Source organism: Gopherus flavomarginatus, chromosome 10 (assembly GCF_025201925.1).
Source record: "Gopherus flavomarginatus isolate rGopFla2 chromosome 10, rGopFla2.mat.asm, whole genome shotgun sequence".
NCBI classification, from domain to species: Eukaryota; Metazoa; Chordata; order Testudines; family Testudinidae; genus Gopherus; species Gopherus flavomarginatus.
The window spans coordinates 56,731,961-56,752,324 of record NC_066626.1 but is presented as its reverse complement, the minus strand read 5'-3'; the positions used below and the strand labels follow the sequence as shown (position 1 = coordinate 56,752,324).

Here is a 20,364-nt window from a genome sequence, read left to right as displayed (position 1 = left end):
AAAATTCTCCTCTTTTTTGGGTAGGACACAAACCTCATTCTATAAAGGGAAAAGTCAGTTGAGTAGCAGGTCAAATATCAAAGCACCCACTCAAAGCCAGATCAGAGAAACACCACTAATGCAGCAGTACAAGTTACCTCTGTTCCTCTCTATGATGAATTAAGAGCCTACAGTTTGAGTTAAGAGAAGCCTATAATGCCTAAGGGCTGGTACATCCTGCTGGTGGGGTAGCGTAGCATTCAGAGCATTTCAAGATAACAAGTTTCTGTCAGTCACCCTAGGAATTTATTACACCTTTGTCACAGGGTGGATGCACCTTTAAAGGAAAATGGGTCTCAGCCCCAGCTGTGACAAGTTCACTTTCCCACAGAGGGGAGGGGTCATATGGTTCCATCAGGCCTCTGGGATACAACAGAAACCCAGGTGGATAGAGACAGACTTCAGCAAAGGATGCATGGAGAAGACTGCAGAGTAGCAAGGCTCCTGCAGAAGACCAAGATACCAGGGGAGAGCAAAAGAGAAGGTTTGCCTGATGACCTCTCTGGCTCAGAGAGAAGACAAATCAGGGAGAGTTCTGGATCCCTCTTGAGGAGGAAATGGTAAGAGTGGGAGTGGCTGTTTGAAGACCAGGGAAGGACTTCCTAGAAAGGGCTGGCACTGGCTGCTGGATAAAGGGCAGACTGGAATGAAGATGCCAGGGTGAGTATGAGCTTGTGTGTTACAGTGATGACTTTACTTTGGGGCACCGAGTGTTCTGTTCTGTTTATTATTAAACCAGTCCCCACCAAGAGTATCATTAGCCACAAGAAAGCTTTGTGGATTATTTCCAAGATCCCTGAGAGAAACTGAGGCAGGGTGCTTGCAGAGCCACCCTATACCAAAAGGGGGCAGGCTAGAGGCAGTGTTCCTATTACATCTTTATTGTGAACTGCACATAAAGTCTGACTCAAATATGAAATTCTTTTGCAAATTATAATATCCAGATGTCTATAGTTCAAATACAAGAAAGAAAAATTTAAATAGGGTTTTTCTTTTGGCCAGCCTCATGAATACATCTCCTGAAATGCTCATAAAAATAGGCATTAGCAAAACAAGGTACCTTTAAAAATAAAACCCCACAAAAATAGGAAGTGACCAACAGCCAAACTCTGCTGTGATGCAAAGTCAGTGACACCAATGGAGTTGCACCCATTTACACCTTACATCAACTTGTATTAGGAGCTTTTACCATAGTCTTTCCTGATCCCCGGGGTCCAATAATGAGTGCAGAGTTACTTTCTCCATGGATAGTAGTTCGTTTCAGCAGCTCCAGTAGATGTCTATAATGACAATGACAATCGGTTAAAACTTCAAGAACAGGAGTATTTGCTGTAGCTGTAGAAGAGAATTCAGAGAAGAAAAGAAGAAGCCTAACACAGGATGGCCCGTTAACGGTAAATCACAGAAACATACACTAGGTGCAAAATGTAATACAATCCAAGTAAGAAAGATGATTAGACTCAGATTTCATAAACATTAAAAGTGTGTATGTTATAACAGTATCACTAGGTCTTTACAAGTCTTCTACATACCATGTTAGGCAGCAGTATGCCATATATGGAAGGCAAATTTCACAGAAAAAATTACTACATTCAGTTCTTAGCTCCTTCCTTCAAATAGGAAAGGAACTAACCACAATTAGTATTAAAACTTTTAAACAGCAACTAACAGGTTGACAAACAAAGGAAGGAGAAAAATGCTTCAAAAATGTGTCAGCTGAGAGACCATTAGGACAGATGTGGAAACACTGACTAAATTTTAACCAACTGATTACCCATACTAAGCTTCTGATGCATTCACTGAAACTCAGGGTGTTTAAGCTAAAGTATAGGTGAACTTTGACAGAACTTAAATTTACAATGAAATTACAGAAAATAAAAGATGGCTAGAATAGTGTTCAAAATGTAAGTGAATTGATTTAGTATAGAAGGTTAGATTTTTAAGTAGAAACAGTAAGTCATTTATCACAAAGTGGTAAACTTATTCTATATTATTCTGGTAAGAATATTCAACTATGGATTCTTCACACTGGTTTTTATTAATTTGTCACTCAAACGTCACACAAATCTAAAGTTACGGGAATGTTATTTGAAGTTCAGACAAAAATACTTTGTTAGAAATTTAAACAATTACTGAACGGCTAAAGTGCCAGTTCTAGATGCCCTTCCTTAAGCCAAAGCCATTCCCCTTTAGGATATCTTTATTGCATATTAAGATTATGTAAGTGATTCAGTGAAGTGTTACTGTAAAACACTGAAATGGTTGTAGAGAGATTCTAGTAACTACAAGGGCTTTTTCAGTTCTCTGCCATAACTGAGGAATGAAAACTCCTGCTGATTCAGTTTTTCCATCAGGTTGCCTCTCCATAGCATAACACCACCACCACCACATTTGTTGCCATGGAGGTCATTCCCTGTGATTGGAAATATTTTAAAGACCCCAAAAGCATATAGAAGGGGTCCACACAAGATTTTTTTTTTTAAACAGTGAGGACCAGGCTTTATATTCTACATTTATTTCCCATAAAAATGGAATTAATTCAGTTAATAAAGTGTGCATAACATTGTTTTATTCATTATTTTAAAGTCTCTTACAATATGCATTTTATAGTAGAACACTTAATTTTCTTACACTAACAATGGGGAAGAGAAGAAAAAAGAAAGGGAGTTAACATTAACAACTGAAACAATCTTCCATTGAGAGGAAGAATACACTTGGAAGAAAGGAGAACAAAGTAACTCTTATATCATCTTGGATGTCTTTCAGCAAGGAGTGATCAATATTCAAAATAAATTCTTTATCAAAAGAGGAAGACAATAAAAGTTAACATAAGAACCGACATACTGGGACAGACTAAAGGTCCATCTAGCCCAGGATCCTGTTTTCCGACAGTGGCCAATGCCAGGCGAGATGGGGCGACCACATCTGCACACAGTATTCAAGATGTGGGTGTACCATGGATTTATATAGAGGCAATATGATATTTTCTGTTTTATAATCTATTCCTTTAATGACTCCCAACATTCTGTTCACTTTTTTGACTGCTACTGCACATGGAGTGGATGTTTTCAGAGAGCTATTCACAATAAATCCAAGATCTCTTTCTTGAGAGGTAACTGCTAATTAGACCCTATCATTTTATATGTATCGCTGGGATTATGTTTTCCCATGTGTATTACTTTGCACTGAATTTCATCTGCCATTTTGTTACCCAGTTTTGAGAGATCCTTTTGTAGCTCTTTGCAGTCTGCCTGGGACTTAAATTATCTTGAGTAGTTTTGTATCATCTGCAAATTTTGCCACTTCATTGTTTACCCCTTTTTCCAGACCATTTATGAATGTTGAATAGGACTGGTGCCAGTACAGACCCCTGGGGGACACCGCTATTTACCTCTCTCCATGTTATTTTTTGGAGTCCTCATTTATACTAGCAAATGTTTCATTATTAGTTCCTGTAATAGGGTGTCTCACCCCTTAAGCTGGAGCTAGCCACTCCTAATTACAGAATAAGTCATATCTAGGCGAGATCAGGGTGACTGCCCTATAAAGAGCAGCAGGAAGCTGCAATGAACAGGCAAATACTCAGGAACTGGACTGCTAGGAGTGTGCAGGTTCTAGCAGAAACTCCTTGCACTGTTCTGACAAAGCAGGAAAGGCTCCAGGCAGGAAGGCCTGGGAGAAGAAGATACAAACCAAGATCTCTCAACTTTTGGATGGACTTTACACTAAAAAAAATTCAAAAATTTAAATAAAAAAACCCGAGAAAGGATAGGAATGCACAAAATGTGTGAGTTTCTTGAACAGCGCAGGAGGGGAACTGAGGCAGGCTAGCTATCACATGACCCTAGATCATGAGGAGATGCACAAGAGGCAGCCAGCCTGGTTGGAGTGTCATTTTTCTGAAGTGTAGCTAAGGATACCATATTATATTGCATCACGTGGAAATTAATAGCTAAGGGATCTAACTACACTTTAGAATAAGCCTTCTCTTATTTCCTCACTATTTGACTTCTATCCCTAGATTTTCAGGCAATTTTTTGTGCGTTTTCGACACTATAGCATCAATTAGGCTTTCCAAAGATCTATCTTGTACAATCCCATAGGACTTATCAGTCTGGCATCCAAGATCCTAGAGTTGCTTTGAATTCTCAAGAGACTATTCATGAATGGCAAAAGTTAGTGATCCAAGAGGATTAAGAAACACACAAAAAAAAAGTAAGTGTGTGTGTGTGTGTGTGTGTGTGTGCGCGCGCGCGCATATTATATATATATACACATATAAAATAAATGAAGTTAAGAGCTTTCCTACTAAGAATGCAATTTTACCAAAACTTTCCAACCAAAAAACATTTAGGCTTGGAACGTACATGAGAAAAATTCAGCCCAGGTGGTGATTTTCTTTTAGAAATTTATACACATGAAAAACAGGAATACGAGTCTAATAGTCTAATTTTAAAACAAAAGTTTAAATGAGTTTCAAGCTCTACTAAAAGGTTTTAAGAAGTTGCTTCTTTTAAGTAAATTTAAAAAAATCACTGCCTAACAGAAAAAAGATCAAAGGCATAACAGGCCCTGTATAAATCAGAATTTTCTATGTTTCAGCCGAGGTCAAAATAGTAAGGTGCTGCCCACAAAGTTATGAAGTTGCTTACTCACTTGTACTGAAGTTGAACCCCAAACAGTTTTCCATTAGGGCACTGATGACAAAATCTTTCACGTAAAATTCTTTGTACCTATTGAGATAAAGTAAGATTGGCACAAAATACTTAATGCCTGTAACATGGAGACAGAAGGGTTATTAAATGTAGGTGCTGTTCTCAAGCCTCTCCAATGTCTGATTTATGAGGTAGCAGGTCTAACAGGTGCTGTAGATCAGACTTCCCTTTGGAAATAAAAAAAATTCAGTAGCCTCTGAAGGAAAGGTCTTCTATCTCACAGCTGATTGGACTGATCTCTCAGTAACAGTGAGGAGAAAGAGGCCATTTGATTTGGAAATACAGTCTAATTGCCTGGAGCTTGGGATAGCTACCCTTTTAGGTTTGCATATCCTTGCCAGGTAAATCCCTGACAAGTTCAGTAGCAAGACCTTGTTATACCTTATATAACATACTAAAAACGTTTGAATACTTATAAAGTGTAATCACGGAAAATAGATGAACAGAGCACATGGTGATGCATCATTCCTGTTTTGCTTGCTTACTTGTAAATGTGCTATTCAGTAATTGTTCTTTCTGTCCTTAGTACAAATTAAGGAGATTCTATACTTCTCCCCATCCCACTTTTCATGTCTGTTTATGTGAAAATGTGTCATGAATCTAAGCCTCAAAATAATTTGAACCTTACCCAGAGAGCCATCATTTGTTTAAAAGTTCCTCAGAGAAGCTTAAAATTATCTTAACAGATTTCTGTATTAGACAAACTGATTATTTTCCTGTTTTGAATTAATAGCTATTTACAAAAGTCAAGAGTTGTGAGAGAGTGTTTTAAGACAAAAATCTGTGTGCGTCAGCAGGGTCTGCAGAGTTCTGAGAACTCAGTATTAGCTAGCGCAGCAGCACAAGCATTTTAAATATAGTGGCCCTTCTGATACCGAAGTGTGAAAGCGGGAATATAGATGTATACTCGAGTGACCCAATTTTATTTTAGAACGGTCAACAGCAGGACTGCAAACACAATCAATGGCAAAACTCAGTTTTAATAGTAATCTAAGTTCTGGCAACATATTCATAGTAAAAAAAAAAAAAAAATAGAAGTCACTCCTCTACCAAAGAAGACAGCGTATCTATAACTGAACAAGCCGATTACAACCACTGAATGATTAATACATAAAAGTATGTTGGATAATATCTAGATAGTCAGTTTGAGATGTTGAAGAGCACAAAAGTTTGCAGCTGCAGCCTCTTCAGAGAGCTGCGAGCCTACCTCTCCTGGCCCCTGCAGTGAAGGAGGAATTCACCTGGGCTGTGACTCACACTGCACCCAGGAAGAGGATAGGATCAGTCAATAACCTCAAATGTGATTTTGAAGACAGGCCAGGATTTGCTATTTACTTACCTTGAATGTTTACTTTTATGAAGTGTGATAGACTTGTCAGTGAGCTAACCGTAGACTGCCTTCAAAATTTGACTTACAAAATACAGGATTGTTCCAAAGCACTTTTATTATAAATAATTAAAAATTAGACCAATGGTTTGAATACCTGTATCTAACCAAGTGAATCATCAAGTGGCAACCTGATGCAGGTACAGGACTGATGATGCACGGTCATCAAAAGGGATCAAATCTAGGGCCTTCAGGACCAGATAATGCTTGACAAGAGGACTCCCTTAGTTGTTTTGTAAGGGAAGGGCGGAAATTCACTGCAGCCAAACACGTGAAGAGGTCAGTGTCACCTACCCTACACCAGTGAATTAGAGTCACAAAGAAGGAAGTCATAAAAAATGTTACCCACCTGTGAGATGCATTCTCCATTTACAGAGCTCGTCTCCTTTGACTTACGTTTACTCATTGCAGTAATTCACATCTTAAATTAAAAAAAAAAAGATTCTCTAAGTTTAGCTTTTTGTTCAACTGTATGCTTGTCAAAAGAGCAATTTGAGAGGTTAGCGGACTGCACTTAATGCAATACCAAATCAATATGAATGTGTAAACATTGCCATTAACAAACAACTGAATTTGAGTAGTCGAGTTTTTCATATGTATAAACAGGCAAAACCACCAACATTTTTGGTTATATCATATTACTGGTACAAACAACTAATATCGAAAGAAAGTCTTGCACCATGACAGCTTAGATGAAGACTTTGTACATACACACACACACACACACACACACACACACACACACACACACACACACACAGAGTATTGCTATAACTGTATTAACATAATTATACCAATCAAACCCCAAAGTATGGACAGTTATACCAGCATGAAAGTGTTTTACATTAGTATAGCTTATTCCTCTTTATATTTAGGAATAAGTGATACCACTATAAAGAACCTTTGTACGAATATAATTGTCCACCCTAGGACACTGCACTAGCATAACTACATCCGCTTAAAAAGAAGTCATACAACTGACAATTATACTGGTACAAAACTGGTGTGTACATCTGGCTAAATCTTCCTACCAGGAGCGCAGAAACCAATTCCATACTAATGAAAATTAAGGCACTTAGTTGCAATGGAAGACTGAGTTCAGCTAAGTGAAAAAACTGCAGTCCAGAGACTCTCAGGCCTTGGCTACACTTCCAAGTTAGAGCAAATTAAATCAGCCTCGGGCACCCTAACTCCTGAGGTGTCCACACCGTCAAGGCACTTAGAGCAACTGGACTCTGCAGCTGGTAATCCACCTCCACAAGCAGCACAGAGCTTGTTGCACCCTGGCTGAAATGCCAAGGTGTCAGTGTGGATGAAATGTTGCATTACTGAGCTGTGACTGGCCCCCAGAAACGTCCCATAATCCCTTGAAGTCCAGTGGCCACTCTGGTCATTGTTTTGAACTTGGCTGCAGACATGCAAATATCCCCTTTCAAAGCTCAGTTTCTGGCAGCCGGCATGCTTATGTGCTCTGGGACAAAGCAAACCATTACTGTGGAACGCTCCTGCTGCAGAGGTAGATGTTTGTGCATGTGCGTGTGCGAGAGAGTGAAGAGAGAGGGATGGAAGTGTGGGCTGATGTTGGGGTTTCCCCTTCCTCCTGCTGCTATCTGAACTTATAAAACAGCATACTGACACACACTGCCCCCAAAATACTGTCTCTCCCCCCACATACACCACACAATCCATCACACTCCACACCCTGTCGCCCCCCTCACCCCCCCCCGGCTTCCATTTGAAAAGCACACTGCAGCCACTTGCCCATCGGGACAGCTACCACAAGGCACTGCTCTGTGGCATTGCAAGAGCTGCTCATTTGATCACGCCACTCCACTTGCATCTGACAGTGTAAACACATGGCAATATTTTCCCTGCTGCAGTCTCCGAAGGCTGGTTTCACTCCCGTGCTTTCTACACCTGCAAGTGTAACTACGCCCTCAGTGAGAAAGGCTTCAGTAGTAGTCCGATAGTGACAAAAAGGTATGGGGGGGGAACACCCCCAAAACCACAAAAAAAAAACAACCTTAGAAGAGCTAACAGTTATGGTTATGTCTGAATGACCAATTTTTAAACCAAAGAAATCAGCTAAAGAATATTTTGTTCTTCCAGAGAATAAGGTCAGTTTCAGCTTCACAGGCAGTTACACAACATCTATAAGTAAGGATTATTTTTCAACCACAAAACTAGAACAGCTTCATCAAAACCTGTCATCAGAGACATGCCAAATAACAGATAAAAGTTGTGTGGAAGAACTAACACAAAACCGTAGAAGGCGACATGCAGTTTTCTCCTTTCAGTGATCTTTGAATCCTAATTAGCAAGTGTGATCCAGAACCTTACAGGGACAACCTATTACAATCCATTTAGATAAATTTTACAAGCCTTAGGTTTTTTTCCTGACTCCACGAAGTAAACAAAACATGCACCAGAAGTTCACAGAAGCCTGTGGCCCTTGTAATAGAGGAAGTGAAGGCTTCTTACCACCAGAAGGTGATTTATGTACAATATACATTTCAGATTATGGGAAGGAACTGGAAGGGCATTGTCAACAGAGAAAGGAATAGTAAGCACAGTGTTCTTATCCTTATGAAGGGGAATAAATGGACTTTCAGCATAGAGATGGAGACTACAGCACTTATATACAGAATCTTAAGAGTCTGTCATCTTCTGAGGGGCAAGTAGGAAGGAAGTTTATCCTTTAATTGAAGTGCTATTCCTTAGTATGGCTTACTCTGTTTCAGGAGCAGAGGAATAAACTTGAAAAAAAAAATCTGATTCACGTTTTGTCTACAGTTTTGACATAACCAGAACAAAACAGCAGTAAAACAAGCTAGCTGTCAAGCAATGCCCAGCCACATAGTCAGCATCAAAATTAGACTGTCTCAGTGCTGATCCTGGATGACTCCTGTGTTGAAGATGTGAACATCTCCCTACAATGAAACCACATCATTTGACAGTAGAGGGAAAAAGTCACACCTAAATCCTGAAATGTGTCTATTACAACTCTTTTAATGTTGTAAGGGATAAGGTGAGTGAGAATCTCTTTTATTGGACCAACTTCTGTTGGTGAAAGAGACAAGCTTTCCAGTTCTTCAGGTCTGGGAATAGTAGTAGATTGGTGCAGTAAGCCAGACACTGGATTTATTTTTTAAGACCGTGATTTTAGAGTCTAGCAAAGGTCTGCATTTAAGCTCCTACGGTTGTCTTTTAAAGGTGTTGTTCAGGTTTCCTTTGAGAATGAACACAGATCAGATATGGAGTGATTGTTTTGTGAGAAGTATTTGCTCAAGACAATATCTCAAGGCTAGAGAAATCAATCAGTCCCATTTTAAGAGATTTTAAAAATCTACAATGACCTTAGTGATTAAAATAGAATCTCAGATTTCAATTCAGTTTTTACACTAGAGCTTTGGCTACAGTATAGACCTTACAGTGGCACAGCTATAACACTGCAGCTGCACTGCTGCAAGGTCTCCTATGCAGCCACTCTATGCTGGCGGGAGAAAGGTCTCCCGCCAAAATAATTTAACCAAGCCCAACAAATGGCAACAGCTATGTTTGCAAAACTTTGTTGATTGGGGTGCGTGGGGGAAAAATACTGATGAAAGCACAGTAGTCAACAAAAGTGCTCATACAGATAAAACCGAAGATTAGCTTTAACTCTAAACAGCTAGTATACAAAAGGACTAAAATTATGCCGGTCAACCACTGATCTGTAAGCTGCTTTATAAGCTTCAGTAACATAGTGAGGTATTAGCTAACTCTGGCTTGTATCAGAGGCATGTGCAGTAGGGTAGAGGCTGTCTCAAGCTCGAGCGTTTGCAGGCAGCCTGACTTCAGACATGCTGTGGCTGCTGAACCTGAGCTCAGCCCATGTATCATGAGTTTGAATCTTGCTGGTGAAAATTGTTTTTTTTTTTTTAAATCTGAAAATGCCACTTGGCTGAAACCTAAAGTATTCATGGGAAAGAGCTGCTTTCAACAAGTCACAATGAGAAATTTTTGAAAAAAGTTTTTATAAACGAAATAGCCCACTGATACTTTTAAAGGGAAATGTTTTGGTCTGACAGAGCTGCGTTTAGGAATTTGAGTTAATTTGTATTAAAGTGGGGGGGGGAGGGAGAAAGGGAGAAATACGGTCAAAATGAAATATTTAGATCCAAAGAGGTTTTCAGATTGTCAGTTCATGAAAACTTGAGATTGACTTTTTATCCTGAATTGAGAAAGGAAGTTTACAAAAACTGTGAAAATTTTTGTTGGACAAAAAAAAAAATAATAATTTTCCCATGCATCTTTAATTGCTCTCTGTCTCCATTCTTTAGGGGCTCCCTCTTGGGTTCTTGCTCTGAGCGCAAAGCTTTGTTTTAAAAGCCAATAAAGCAACTGGCGGCATACGTGCCAAAAGGCAGCATGCGAGCTGATTTTCAGAGGCACATTGATGCCGGCTTGGGGTTCCAGCTGGGGTCCCGGGCGCCGGCTCCGCTCAACCCGCTGCCGGCCCCCTGCCAGATGGGGGTCCATCCACTGTCCCGGGGTCTTAGCTGCCAGCCCAGAACTCTGCTCCTGGCCTCAGTCTGGCGCTCTGCAGCCTCCCCTACCTGTGGCCCACAGCCCAGCACCCCACCTTAAAAATATCCCAGTGGCGCCGGGACTTTGTAAGTCCTGATTTGCTGCTTATACCATGCTACATGGAACAGTGCATGGAGTTTGACATTGTGCCGTCTGTCAATTTTTTTTTCCCCCGCTGTGAGTCGAGGAGTACATTTGACAAAAATGTCAGTTCCTAAGAAAGCAAAGTTAGATGTCCATTAATTTCAGCCTTCTTGGACAGACATTTGGATTTATTCAAAAGAAGGACTACGCTGTTTGTGCTTTCTGTTGTGAAAGCGTTTGTAGCACATCAAGTGTTCAACAGCATTTTGAAATGAAGCATGAGAAAACCTCTTGACGAAACAGAGAAGACTGAATCGATCAAAAAGGCAGTAGCAAAGCAGTGTTTTTAAATGTTTAAGTAAAAAAAAACACCGAACTACGGAAGGAAGGAAGTTACAATATTGCACAGTGCACTGCAAAAAACTGAAAGCTGTTTACAGATGGGGAATATATAAGAAGTTACTCTCAGCAGTTTGGAGGTTTTGTTCAATGGATTTGCCAAATAAAGATACAATCGTATCTAGAATAAAAGAACTGCCTGTCTCTGCCAGAACAGTTGAGACATGCATAAGCGAAACAGCAGCGTTGCAGTTGATGAGAGAGTGGATATAAACAATGTTCCACGTTTGGCAGTTGTTGCAAGGTATTGTGCTTCCAATGAAATTCAAGAGGAACTTTGTTGCCTAAAACCCCTGCACGGTACAACAAATGGGGAAGATATAGTGGAAAGTTTTGTAAACCATTTTGAAGAATGAGGAGCTGACATCAGAAAAATATTTTGTGTGACAGATGGTGCTCCTGCCATGGTCAGAAAACAGAAGAGATTTGTAAAGTTACTTGAAGATCAGATTGGCTGCCCAACAGTCAAATTTCACTGTATCATCCATCAAGAAAAAGGTCTGAATTAGAAATTTTAGCACACAAGTTACTAACTTGATGACGACAGTGGTGCGAATTGTGAATTTCCTTGTGAAGCTCAATCTGCTTTGACTCAGACAGTGTCAAGCACTGAGATGACAGTGCTTAAATATAATGACATTCCACTTCACAGCAACATTCAATGGCTAAGTCATGACAAGGTTTTGATGCAATCAAGGCCTTGTAATTTAAACACACAAAACTACCCCAAACTGGATGATGACAAATGGCTGTGAAAGCTCATGTTTCTGACACCACCCTTCAACTAAACAAACTCAACCTCTGCCTCCAGGGTGCCGGGCAAACAGTTCTGGATCTTTATGAAGCCTAGAAGGCATTTGTTGTAAAAAACTAGCAGTTTTTTCTCAGGATAGTCAAACTTCAATTTTCTGCTACTTCTAACACGTAAAAGAGCTATTGATAGATACATTGCACTGTCAGTGTCAATGAGACTGGAATGTACATGAAAGAACTGGAATCAGAATTTTGACAGATTTCAAGACTTCCAGTGATTTGGTCCAATGCTTTCTTTTCTAATTAAATCTGAAAAGTTCAACAAAAGCAACTTGGATTTGTCTGTATTTCAGTGGATGCATGTTGATTTCGAAATGCAGCTTGTTCAGTTAAAAAGCTCAGAATTGTGGGCATCAAAATTTGGAGATCTGTGGAGTGCACTTGAAGCTACCAAGATCATGGGGCCTCTATTCTGACCTGCTGGACGTCCCTGCCAGTCAAATGTTACTGTTTGAAGAAAATTGCGTTTGCAATGCTTTCAGCATTCGGATCCACATACTTATGTGAACAAGTATTTTCACACATGAAATCTGTCCTCTGTCCCTCTCGGAGCCAGTTAAGAACTGATCACTCAGAAGCCTGTGTGCAGCTTAAATTATCCAAATATGTGCCAGACATTGGAAAATTCAGCAAGAAAAAGCAAGGGCAAGGATCACACTAAACTGATAAGATCTGCATTTTAATTTAATTTTAAATTAAGCTTCTTAAACATTTTAAAAACCTTATTTACTTTACATACAACAATAGTTTATATATTAAAGACTTCTAGAGAGACACCTTCTAAAAACATTAAAATGTATTACTGGCACGCAAAACCTTAAATTACAGTGAATAAATGAAGACTGGCACACCACTTCTGAAAGGCTGCCGACCCCTGCAATAAAGCATGCTCTACAATCCACATGCATACTCAGATTTTACTTAAGAAATATTTTCATGGAAGACTATTAATGTAAGAGGGTATAAGACTTTAAGGGTTTGCCTACACTTAAAGTGCTGCATTGCTTCAGTGAAGATGCTATCTACACCGATGAAAGTGCTTCTCCTATCAGTGTAGATAGGCTACCTCCCTGAGAGGCAGCCACTACTTGACCTTGCACTGTCTACACCCGGGGTCAGATTGGTTTAAATTGAGTCACTCAGAGATGTGAATTTTTCCTAGTGTAAACCAGGCCTCAAACATTAGGGTAGAGCCAGGGCCATCCCTGTGGGGTGCAGGAGCCGAGACAACCCCTCCTGTCGGCCCAGGCCCACTCCAACCGTTCCCCCAACTCCTGCGCTGCCGCCTTCTGCCCCTGCTCTGCCCGCATTCCACTCCTTCCCACAAGCCCCCGCACTGCCTCTTCCCGACTTCCACCCTCTCCCTGAGCGATGCTGGGAGCTGGCAAGGTGGGCTGGGGCCAGGTCACTTGCTGCTGCGAGTGCCAGGCCCCCTGCTAACCCTGCAGGCCACCTTGGACCCCTCGGAGCCCTCATCCATCCTATGAATGGGACGGCTCTAGGTGGAGTCATCATGCCCCACTCATTAACCCATTTCCTGATCAATGGGACACTAGTCAAAGAAAAGCAAGTAACTTCAACTCTCAATGTCAGCATGAGCAAAATCAACTAAAACAAGAAAATGCCCTCAGAGAAAGCCTGAGTCTAAGGACAAGTGTAATATCAACATTTAGATTGTATCAGCATACCATTCCCAGTCAAAACATTAACCTGTTTATAGTGAAAAATATAAATTTCACCAGTCGACAATAATTCATCCAATCTACACAAATCAAGCTTTATTCCTCCAAGTGCAGTAGTTTCTCTGAGAGACATTGGATTCTAGAAAATCTTAGGTGTATGGCCATTTTAAAATGTTACAGCAAACTTCAAGTCATATTTTCTCTACAGAAACTGCTATGGCAAACTCAAGTAGTGTGCAAGGTACAATCAACTTTTTAAAAAAAGTTACATTGTAATCCATGTTACAATGGAACTCCTGATGCATCTTTGACTGTGGTGGAGCTAACACCCTACCATAATACTGCTGGGCCACATAAGACCCAACTGTAGAACTACTAGTGCAGGGTGTTCCTCAGCTACAGACCCCCTCCAGAACGAGCTGGTTTTAATATTCAAATTCCCAGGCATAGCAAGATTGTCTTGAAGTTCGGTATGGCACAACATGCAATAAGGTAGACTTTGGGAGAAGGGGAACACCAGTCTCCCACTGAGATAAATGGGACAGTTACCATCTTCATTTCTCTCCAGTGTTCCTCCAACCTACTAGGGCCCTGGAAGTAACCTACTAGAAGAACATGGGCCAGAAAAGTGACGAACTGTTTTCAAAATGATTGTTTAGACGATTGGCCATTCCACAGCGTAGGATAAAACCCAGGACTCTCAGAGGTGGTAAGGACACACTGAGGGGGACTGCATTTAAGGGTTTGTTGCTTTCCTAAGATCTGTAATGCTGGGGTTACTTAAAGGAATCTCTTAATCACAAAAGTTTTCACTCTTGCTAATCCTGAGTTTCTTTACTTCACTGACATGTAGTCCCTAAAAGGGTATAATAAAACAAAAACAGAAAACTTTTCACAGTCAGTGGATTTGGGGTGGGGTTCCATGTTTAAGTAACTAGAGGGTTGGAGGAGGGCTGAGGTATTGGTTTGGTCTAAGCAGCCAGACTGTAGGGTCCAACTGCCCAAGAAGAGTGCCAAACATTGGATCTGCACGTGTCAATGTTTGACACCCAGAAGTGAGAGCAGTGGTTATCAGTCACTACCCAGACGCAAGGGACTCTGGATCTGACTGCTGAATCCCTAGTGCTTCAATCACAATCAACTGGTGTCCATTCAGAGAGTAGAACTGGCCAAGGACAATCTGAGCACCTCATTCTTTTTTCTTTCAGAAGCCCAGGAGAAGGAAGGAAGAAAACAGCTCTTCATGCAGATACTGCCCCTGGACTTCCTCTGGTGCCCTCCCTAAACCCCAACCTCTTTTCATATCGAGTAATAGTTGGTAGGTACCTGGCAGTCTGAACTCTGTTCTCTCTCTCCACTTTGGATAGATATTACTATCACTAATGCATACAGAAATTTATCCTCTTTAATTTTCTCTTGCTATACCTCAACACCTCCTAAAAACCCCTTACATTTCCAAGTAGTGTCAATATATATTAAGGGAAAGTAAGGAACAGAGCATGTCAAATAACTAGATATATATCCTTAAACAATTTTTGAAGTTCCATGTACTTACTGAGCATTTGCAATAGTTACGTTAAATACAAGCATTAGCTTTTGTTGACAGAGTAACAAGCCTTGCGGATGAGGAGTGGGGGGGGAAATATGGTAGATGTGGTCTATCTTGACTTTAGTAATGATTCTGATACTGTCTTGCATGAGCCTCTCATAAACTAACTAGGGAACTACAACCTAGATGGAGCTACTATAAGGTGGGTGCATAACTGGTTGGAAAACCGTTCCCAGAGAGCAGCTATCAGTGGTTCACAGTCAAGCTGGAAGGGCATATCAAGTGGGGTCCCCCAGGGATCGTCTGTTCTGGGTCTGGTTCTGTTCAATATTTCCATCAATGATTTAGATAATGGCATCAAGAGTACACTTAAAGTTTGCAAATACCACCAACCTGGGAATGGCTCCAAGTGCTCTGGAGGATAGAATTAAATTTCAAAATGATCTGTACAAACTGGAGAAACAGTTTGAAGTAAATAGGATGAAATTCAATAAGGCAAATGCAAAGTACTCCACTTAGGAAGGAGTCATCAGTTGCACACATACAAGAAGGGAAAGGACTATCTAGGAAGGAGTACTGTGGAAAGGGATCTGGGGGTCATAGTGGATCATAAGCTGAATATGAATGGTGTAACAAAAAAAACAAAAAAACCCCAAACACACTTTGAGGGGGTGGGGACATAAGTTTTCAAGTAAATAAAAGGTTGTTACAAGGAGGAGAGAGAAAAAATGGTCTAACTGCTGAGGCTAGGACAAGAAGAAATGGGCTTAAATTGCAACAAGGGCAGTTTAGGTTGGACATTAGGAAAAACTTCCTGTCAGTGTGATTAAGCACTGGAAGAAATGGACTAGGGAGGTTGTAGAATCTCCAACATTGTAGATTTTTAAGAGCAGGTTAGACAAACACCTGTCAGGGACGCTCTAGATAATACTTATTCCTGCCAGAGTGCCGGGGACTGGACTAGATGACCTCTCAAGGTCCCTTCCAATCCTACAATTCTATTATTTTAATTAGGAGGAGATGACAAATAGCTCAGGGCCAGACAAGGTGCTGACTGGCATGGTATATTAGTGGATCACTTGAACACTGCCAAAGCCCATGCTAAGAGTCACTCACATGCTACTCTTCTGCTGCATTGCAGCCAAGTTAAATTCATAGTTGGTATGATTCCTTAAAAGATGGCATCCTACAGTAGTTGCTTTTTTTGTTGTTTTTTGTTGGTTTGTTTGCTTGCCTGCCTGCCTGCCATGGGGTAGTGGAGGAAGCAGCATAGCATCAAAGAACAAGGCACTGAATGGCTTTATTTTCAAGGATAAAGTTCAGAATCTGCAGAACACCTGACAACTAGAGTTGTTCAGAACTGTCAACTGTCCTTACAATTTACATTTTGAGAAATTTCAGTTGGCAGTGGTAAAAGCTACAGAAGGCAAGAAAAAGCTGGAGAAATGCTTTTAAAAAAGTTACTAGAACACAAAACTAAGAGGGTTGCCCTTGTTAAAAAGGGGAAGTTTTCACAAAGCTATTTTGAGTGGCAAATAAGTGAAGGGACACTGTCAACACTTACTGCCCTTCTGTATTCACACCAGGACCGGTGCCAGTGTTTTTGGCGCCCTAGGTGCACGGCCATTTCGCCACCCCACGCACAGCTCCTGCGGCAGGTCCACCGGAGCCGCAGGACTGGCAGACCCTCCGCAGGCACGCCTGTGGCAGGTCCACCAGAGCCGCCTGCCGCCCCCTGGGCAAAATGCCGCTCCCCAATAATCCTGGTGCCCTAGGCGATTGCCTAGGTTGCCTAAATGGAAACACCGGCCCTGATCCACACTAACCACAGTCCCAATATAAAACTGCTTTGTCTGCCATCAAGCTCAGGCGTAATTATTCTCTTACTTAGGAAGTTAACAGGTTTACAAATCCTTGCCATGTAAATATCAGAGAAAAAATAATTACAACAGTAAGCTTTTGTTTGGAGAAAAAAGTAATATACATCAGATCTCTATTTAACAGTATGTTACCATATTACTGAGTGAGCATCTTTACACTACCTAGGACATGCTGTTTCTGGCAATTTTATTACATGAGGTGACATGCCCAATTACCACATTTAACAATCCAGCCATGTCTATCAAATGTTAATATTCAAAAAGTTGGAAGAGTATGCTTTTTTTTCTTTCAGTGAGAGAATGTACTTTGAATATTAAATAAATGGTAACCAAATATTTATTTTTCCCCCCTCTCAATTTTGTTGGGTATGTAATCAGTGCATTGTTTTAAAATAAAAAATTCCACAGTCAGTAATATCTCTGAAGTCAGTGGAATTCTACACATGAAGCTGTTTCAAATAACCCCTTCAGTAGCACATTTATGACACAATATTAAAGAAATTTTCAATTTTCTTCAGAAATACCTGCCATTGTTTTCTGAGATGCCATTCAGTGAATAGGATGGTCAGCTCCATACTGGATCTGGCCATTTTAATGGTACAGGGATGGTGAGAGTCAGCAAACATTAACAGAAATAGTTCTGGCCTTGTTCAGAGAAGTATACTTGCCTAACTCCTTGAAAAATGCAATAGTTCTTCAGAAGCTCTCTCTTGACTCTGATAACACTGGTTTACAATTTTTGAGAAGTCGTCTGCTTCAGAGATAAAATGTGATATTTATTATGTATTTTGATGTGCTGAATTCAAATATGACAATTAAAACAACTGATTGGCTACTGTTTCTAAAATATTTAAGTTTTTACATTTTATGTCTATGTATATTGTGTAGATAGTAGAGTTTTAATCATAAATTGTAAACCTAGGTCTTTTCATGTGTTTACGGTTGCTTTACATGATAATATTTCACCTGTCCTGTTTATGTAACACTTTAAAAATCAGCAAAAGGATTATATAAATAAAATTTATTATGCAACAAAAGGCAAAAAACTATTATTATGTATATAGTTTAGTCCTATTCAGTATCTACTTGGCGCTTCTTGGCTTGTCTCTTGTCTTCATTAAATGGAGCATCTCTTGTCACTGTCCAGCAATAGTTTGCAAGCATTGATGGGCTCCATTTGCTCTGATAGCCTGCCAGGAGATTCCACTGCTGTAGTCTGGAGCCCAACAGCTCTGCCTTACTCTTGGGTAGTTCCAAATCCCTGACAAGGTCATTCACTTCACCTTGTGTTAGGAGGTGTGGTTCAGAGGAGGAGGATGGGAGAAAATGTGGGTCCTGTGACATTGATGATTCAGGACCAGAAGTTTCATCCTCTTCCTCGTCTGACTCAAGTGAGAATGATTCTGGTGCATCAGGAACCGGCAGTCCTTATCCATGGGGTACTGGGCGTATAGCTGATGGAATGTTTGGATAATGCACAGTCCACTTTTTCTTCTTTGACACACCTTTCCCAACTGGAGGCACCATGCAGAAGTAACAATTGCTGGTATGATCTGTTGGCTCTCTCCAAATCCTTGGCACTGCAAAAGGCAGAGATTTCCTTTTCCTGTTCAACTACTAGCGAAGATTTGTTGCACAAGTCTTGCAGCATATGTGTGGGGCCCACCTCTTGGCCTCATCTCCAATTTTGCAGCCAAAAGAAAGGTGATAGGCTTTCTTAACCATAGTGGTTATACTGCGCTTTTGTGATGCAAAAAAGTCACTTCACCACAAACATAGCAGAAGTTATCCGCACTGTTCACACAAGTACGAGGCATCTCTGCTCACTTCGGCTAAACAGAAATGTGTCCCTTTGCAAAATCAAACACTGACAAATAAGAGAGCACGACACTATATGATTTCTAGAGCTGATATAGGGCAATTTGTTCAGCAGAGTGATGTAAGCTTTGTTATGATTGCATCATCCATGACTTCTAGGAATAACATGATGCAATTCATATCATGTATGATGCAATACCAGCTTCAGATTGCATCATTATTGTTTTGCCTAAAAAGCAAGTACTGTCCAAACCCAGTCATAGATTTATTCCTAGATCCAGTCAAAGATGTATTTCAGTCATTTCTGGTTTAAATTGAGGTCCCTTCCCTTTATAACTCACTTATCCTCCGCCATTCCCAAGTCAAGAGTCGTATATATTGACCCAATAGCATATATTGAAAATAGAGCCAATCAACAATTTTAAGCATCATTTTTGTTCTCATTGACCCAGAATTAGTAAAGTTGGACTACATTTATTTCAGAAGCATTTTGGCTGTAGAGCAGTGTAACCTCTCCAGCTACTATTGTCTCTCTAACTTTCCCTTCCTGGGCAAAATAATTAACAAAGCACATGTTACATCAACTAATTGACCTCCTGAGGCCCCTTCCAACCCTGATATTCTATGGATTCTAATGTCCCTGATGCATTACAATCAGCCTTTGGACCAGGGAACAGCACCGAGGCAACTCTAGTGGCACTTTTAACCACTGACAGGCATAATCTTAATGCTCATACTGATGGACCTCTCTGCAGCATTTCACAGAGCAGACCTTAAATGTAATATTAATAAGCCTTAACACTAAGAATAAATGTAACAATTACAGTTGTTCCAATCATTACCTCTCACCACTCATCAGTCTTCTGGAAAGGAATTACTCCTCCTTTCCAAAAGCTCTCAAGTGCAGAGTTCCACAAGGATCCATACTATTTCCCCCCATTTCCCTTCCACACCTTTGACACCCCTGATAAGTCACTGGGAGAGACAGTGAGACATGTCTACACTTAAGATGCTGTAGCAGCACACTTCACTGTAGACACTACTTACACTGATGGGAGAAGCCCACCTCCCCAAGGCCTGGTCTACACTACGCGTTTAAACCAATTTTAGTAACGTTAAATCGATTTAACCCTGCACCCATCCACACAATAAGGCCCTTTATATCGCTATAAAGGGCTCTTAAAACCGGCTTCTGTACTCCTCCCCGATGAGAGGAGTAGTGCTGAAATCGGTACTGCCGTGTCGGATTAGGGTTAGCGTGGCCGTAAATCGACAGTGTTGACCTACAGGTGGTATCCCACAGTGCACCACTATGACCGCTCTGGAAAGTGATCTGAACTCGGATGCACTGGCCAGGTAGACAGGAAAAGCCCAGCGAACTTTGGAATTTCATTTCCTGTTTGGCCAGCGTGGAGAGCTCACCAGCACA

The 20,364-nt window shown here is 40.7% G+C and overlaps 1 protein-coding gene across 7 annotated transcripts in view; it reads right to left on the bottom strand.

The window, feature by feature from the left end:
- Positions 1-20,364, bottom strand: part of ORC4 (origin recognition complex subunit 4) — a 58,583-nt gene that overhangs the window by 28,491 nt on the left and 9,728 nt on the right. For 3 of the 7 annotated variants that reach the window (XM_050969304.1, XM_050969308.1, XM_050969302.1), the window contains exons 2-5: positions 6,491-6,562; positions 4,696-4,772; positions 2,326-2,452; positions 1,229-1,319 (exon numbers count right to left, since the gene is read on the bottom strand). In XM_050969304.1, the coding sequence (XP_050825261.1) occupies positions 1,229-1,319; positions 2,326-2,452; positions 4,696-4,772; positions 6,491-6,510 (315 nt within the window). In that variant the 5' untranslated portion in view covers positions 6,511-6,562. Of the gene's footprint in view, positions 1-1,228; positions 1,320-2,325; positions 2,453-4,695; positions 4,773-6,490; positions 6,563-20,364 lie in introns of those variants that run through there. The other 4 variants (XM_050969303.1, XM_050969306.1, XM_050969305.1 and 1 more) reach the window with 4 other exon arrangements.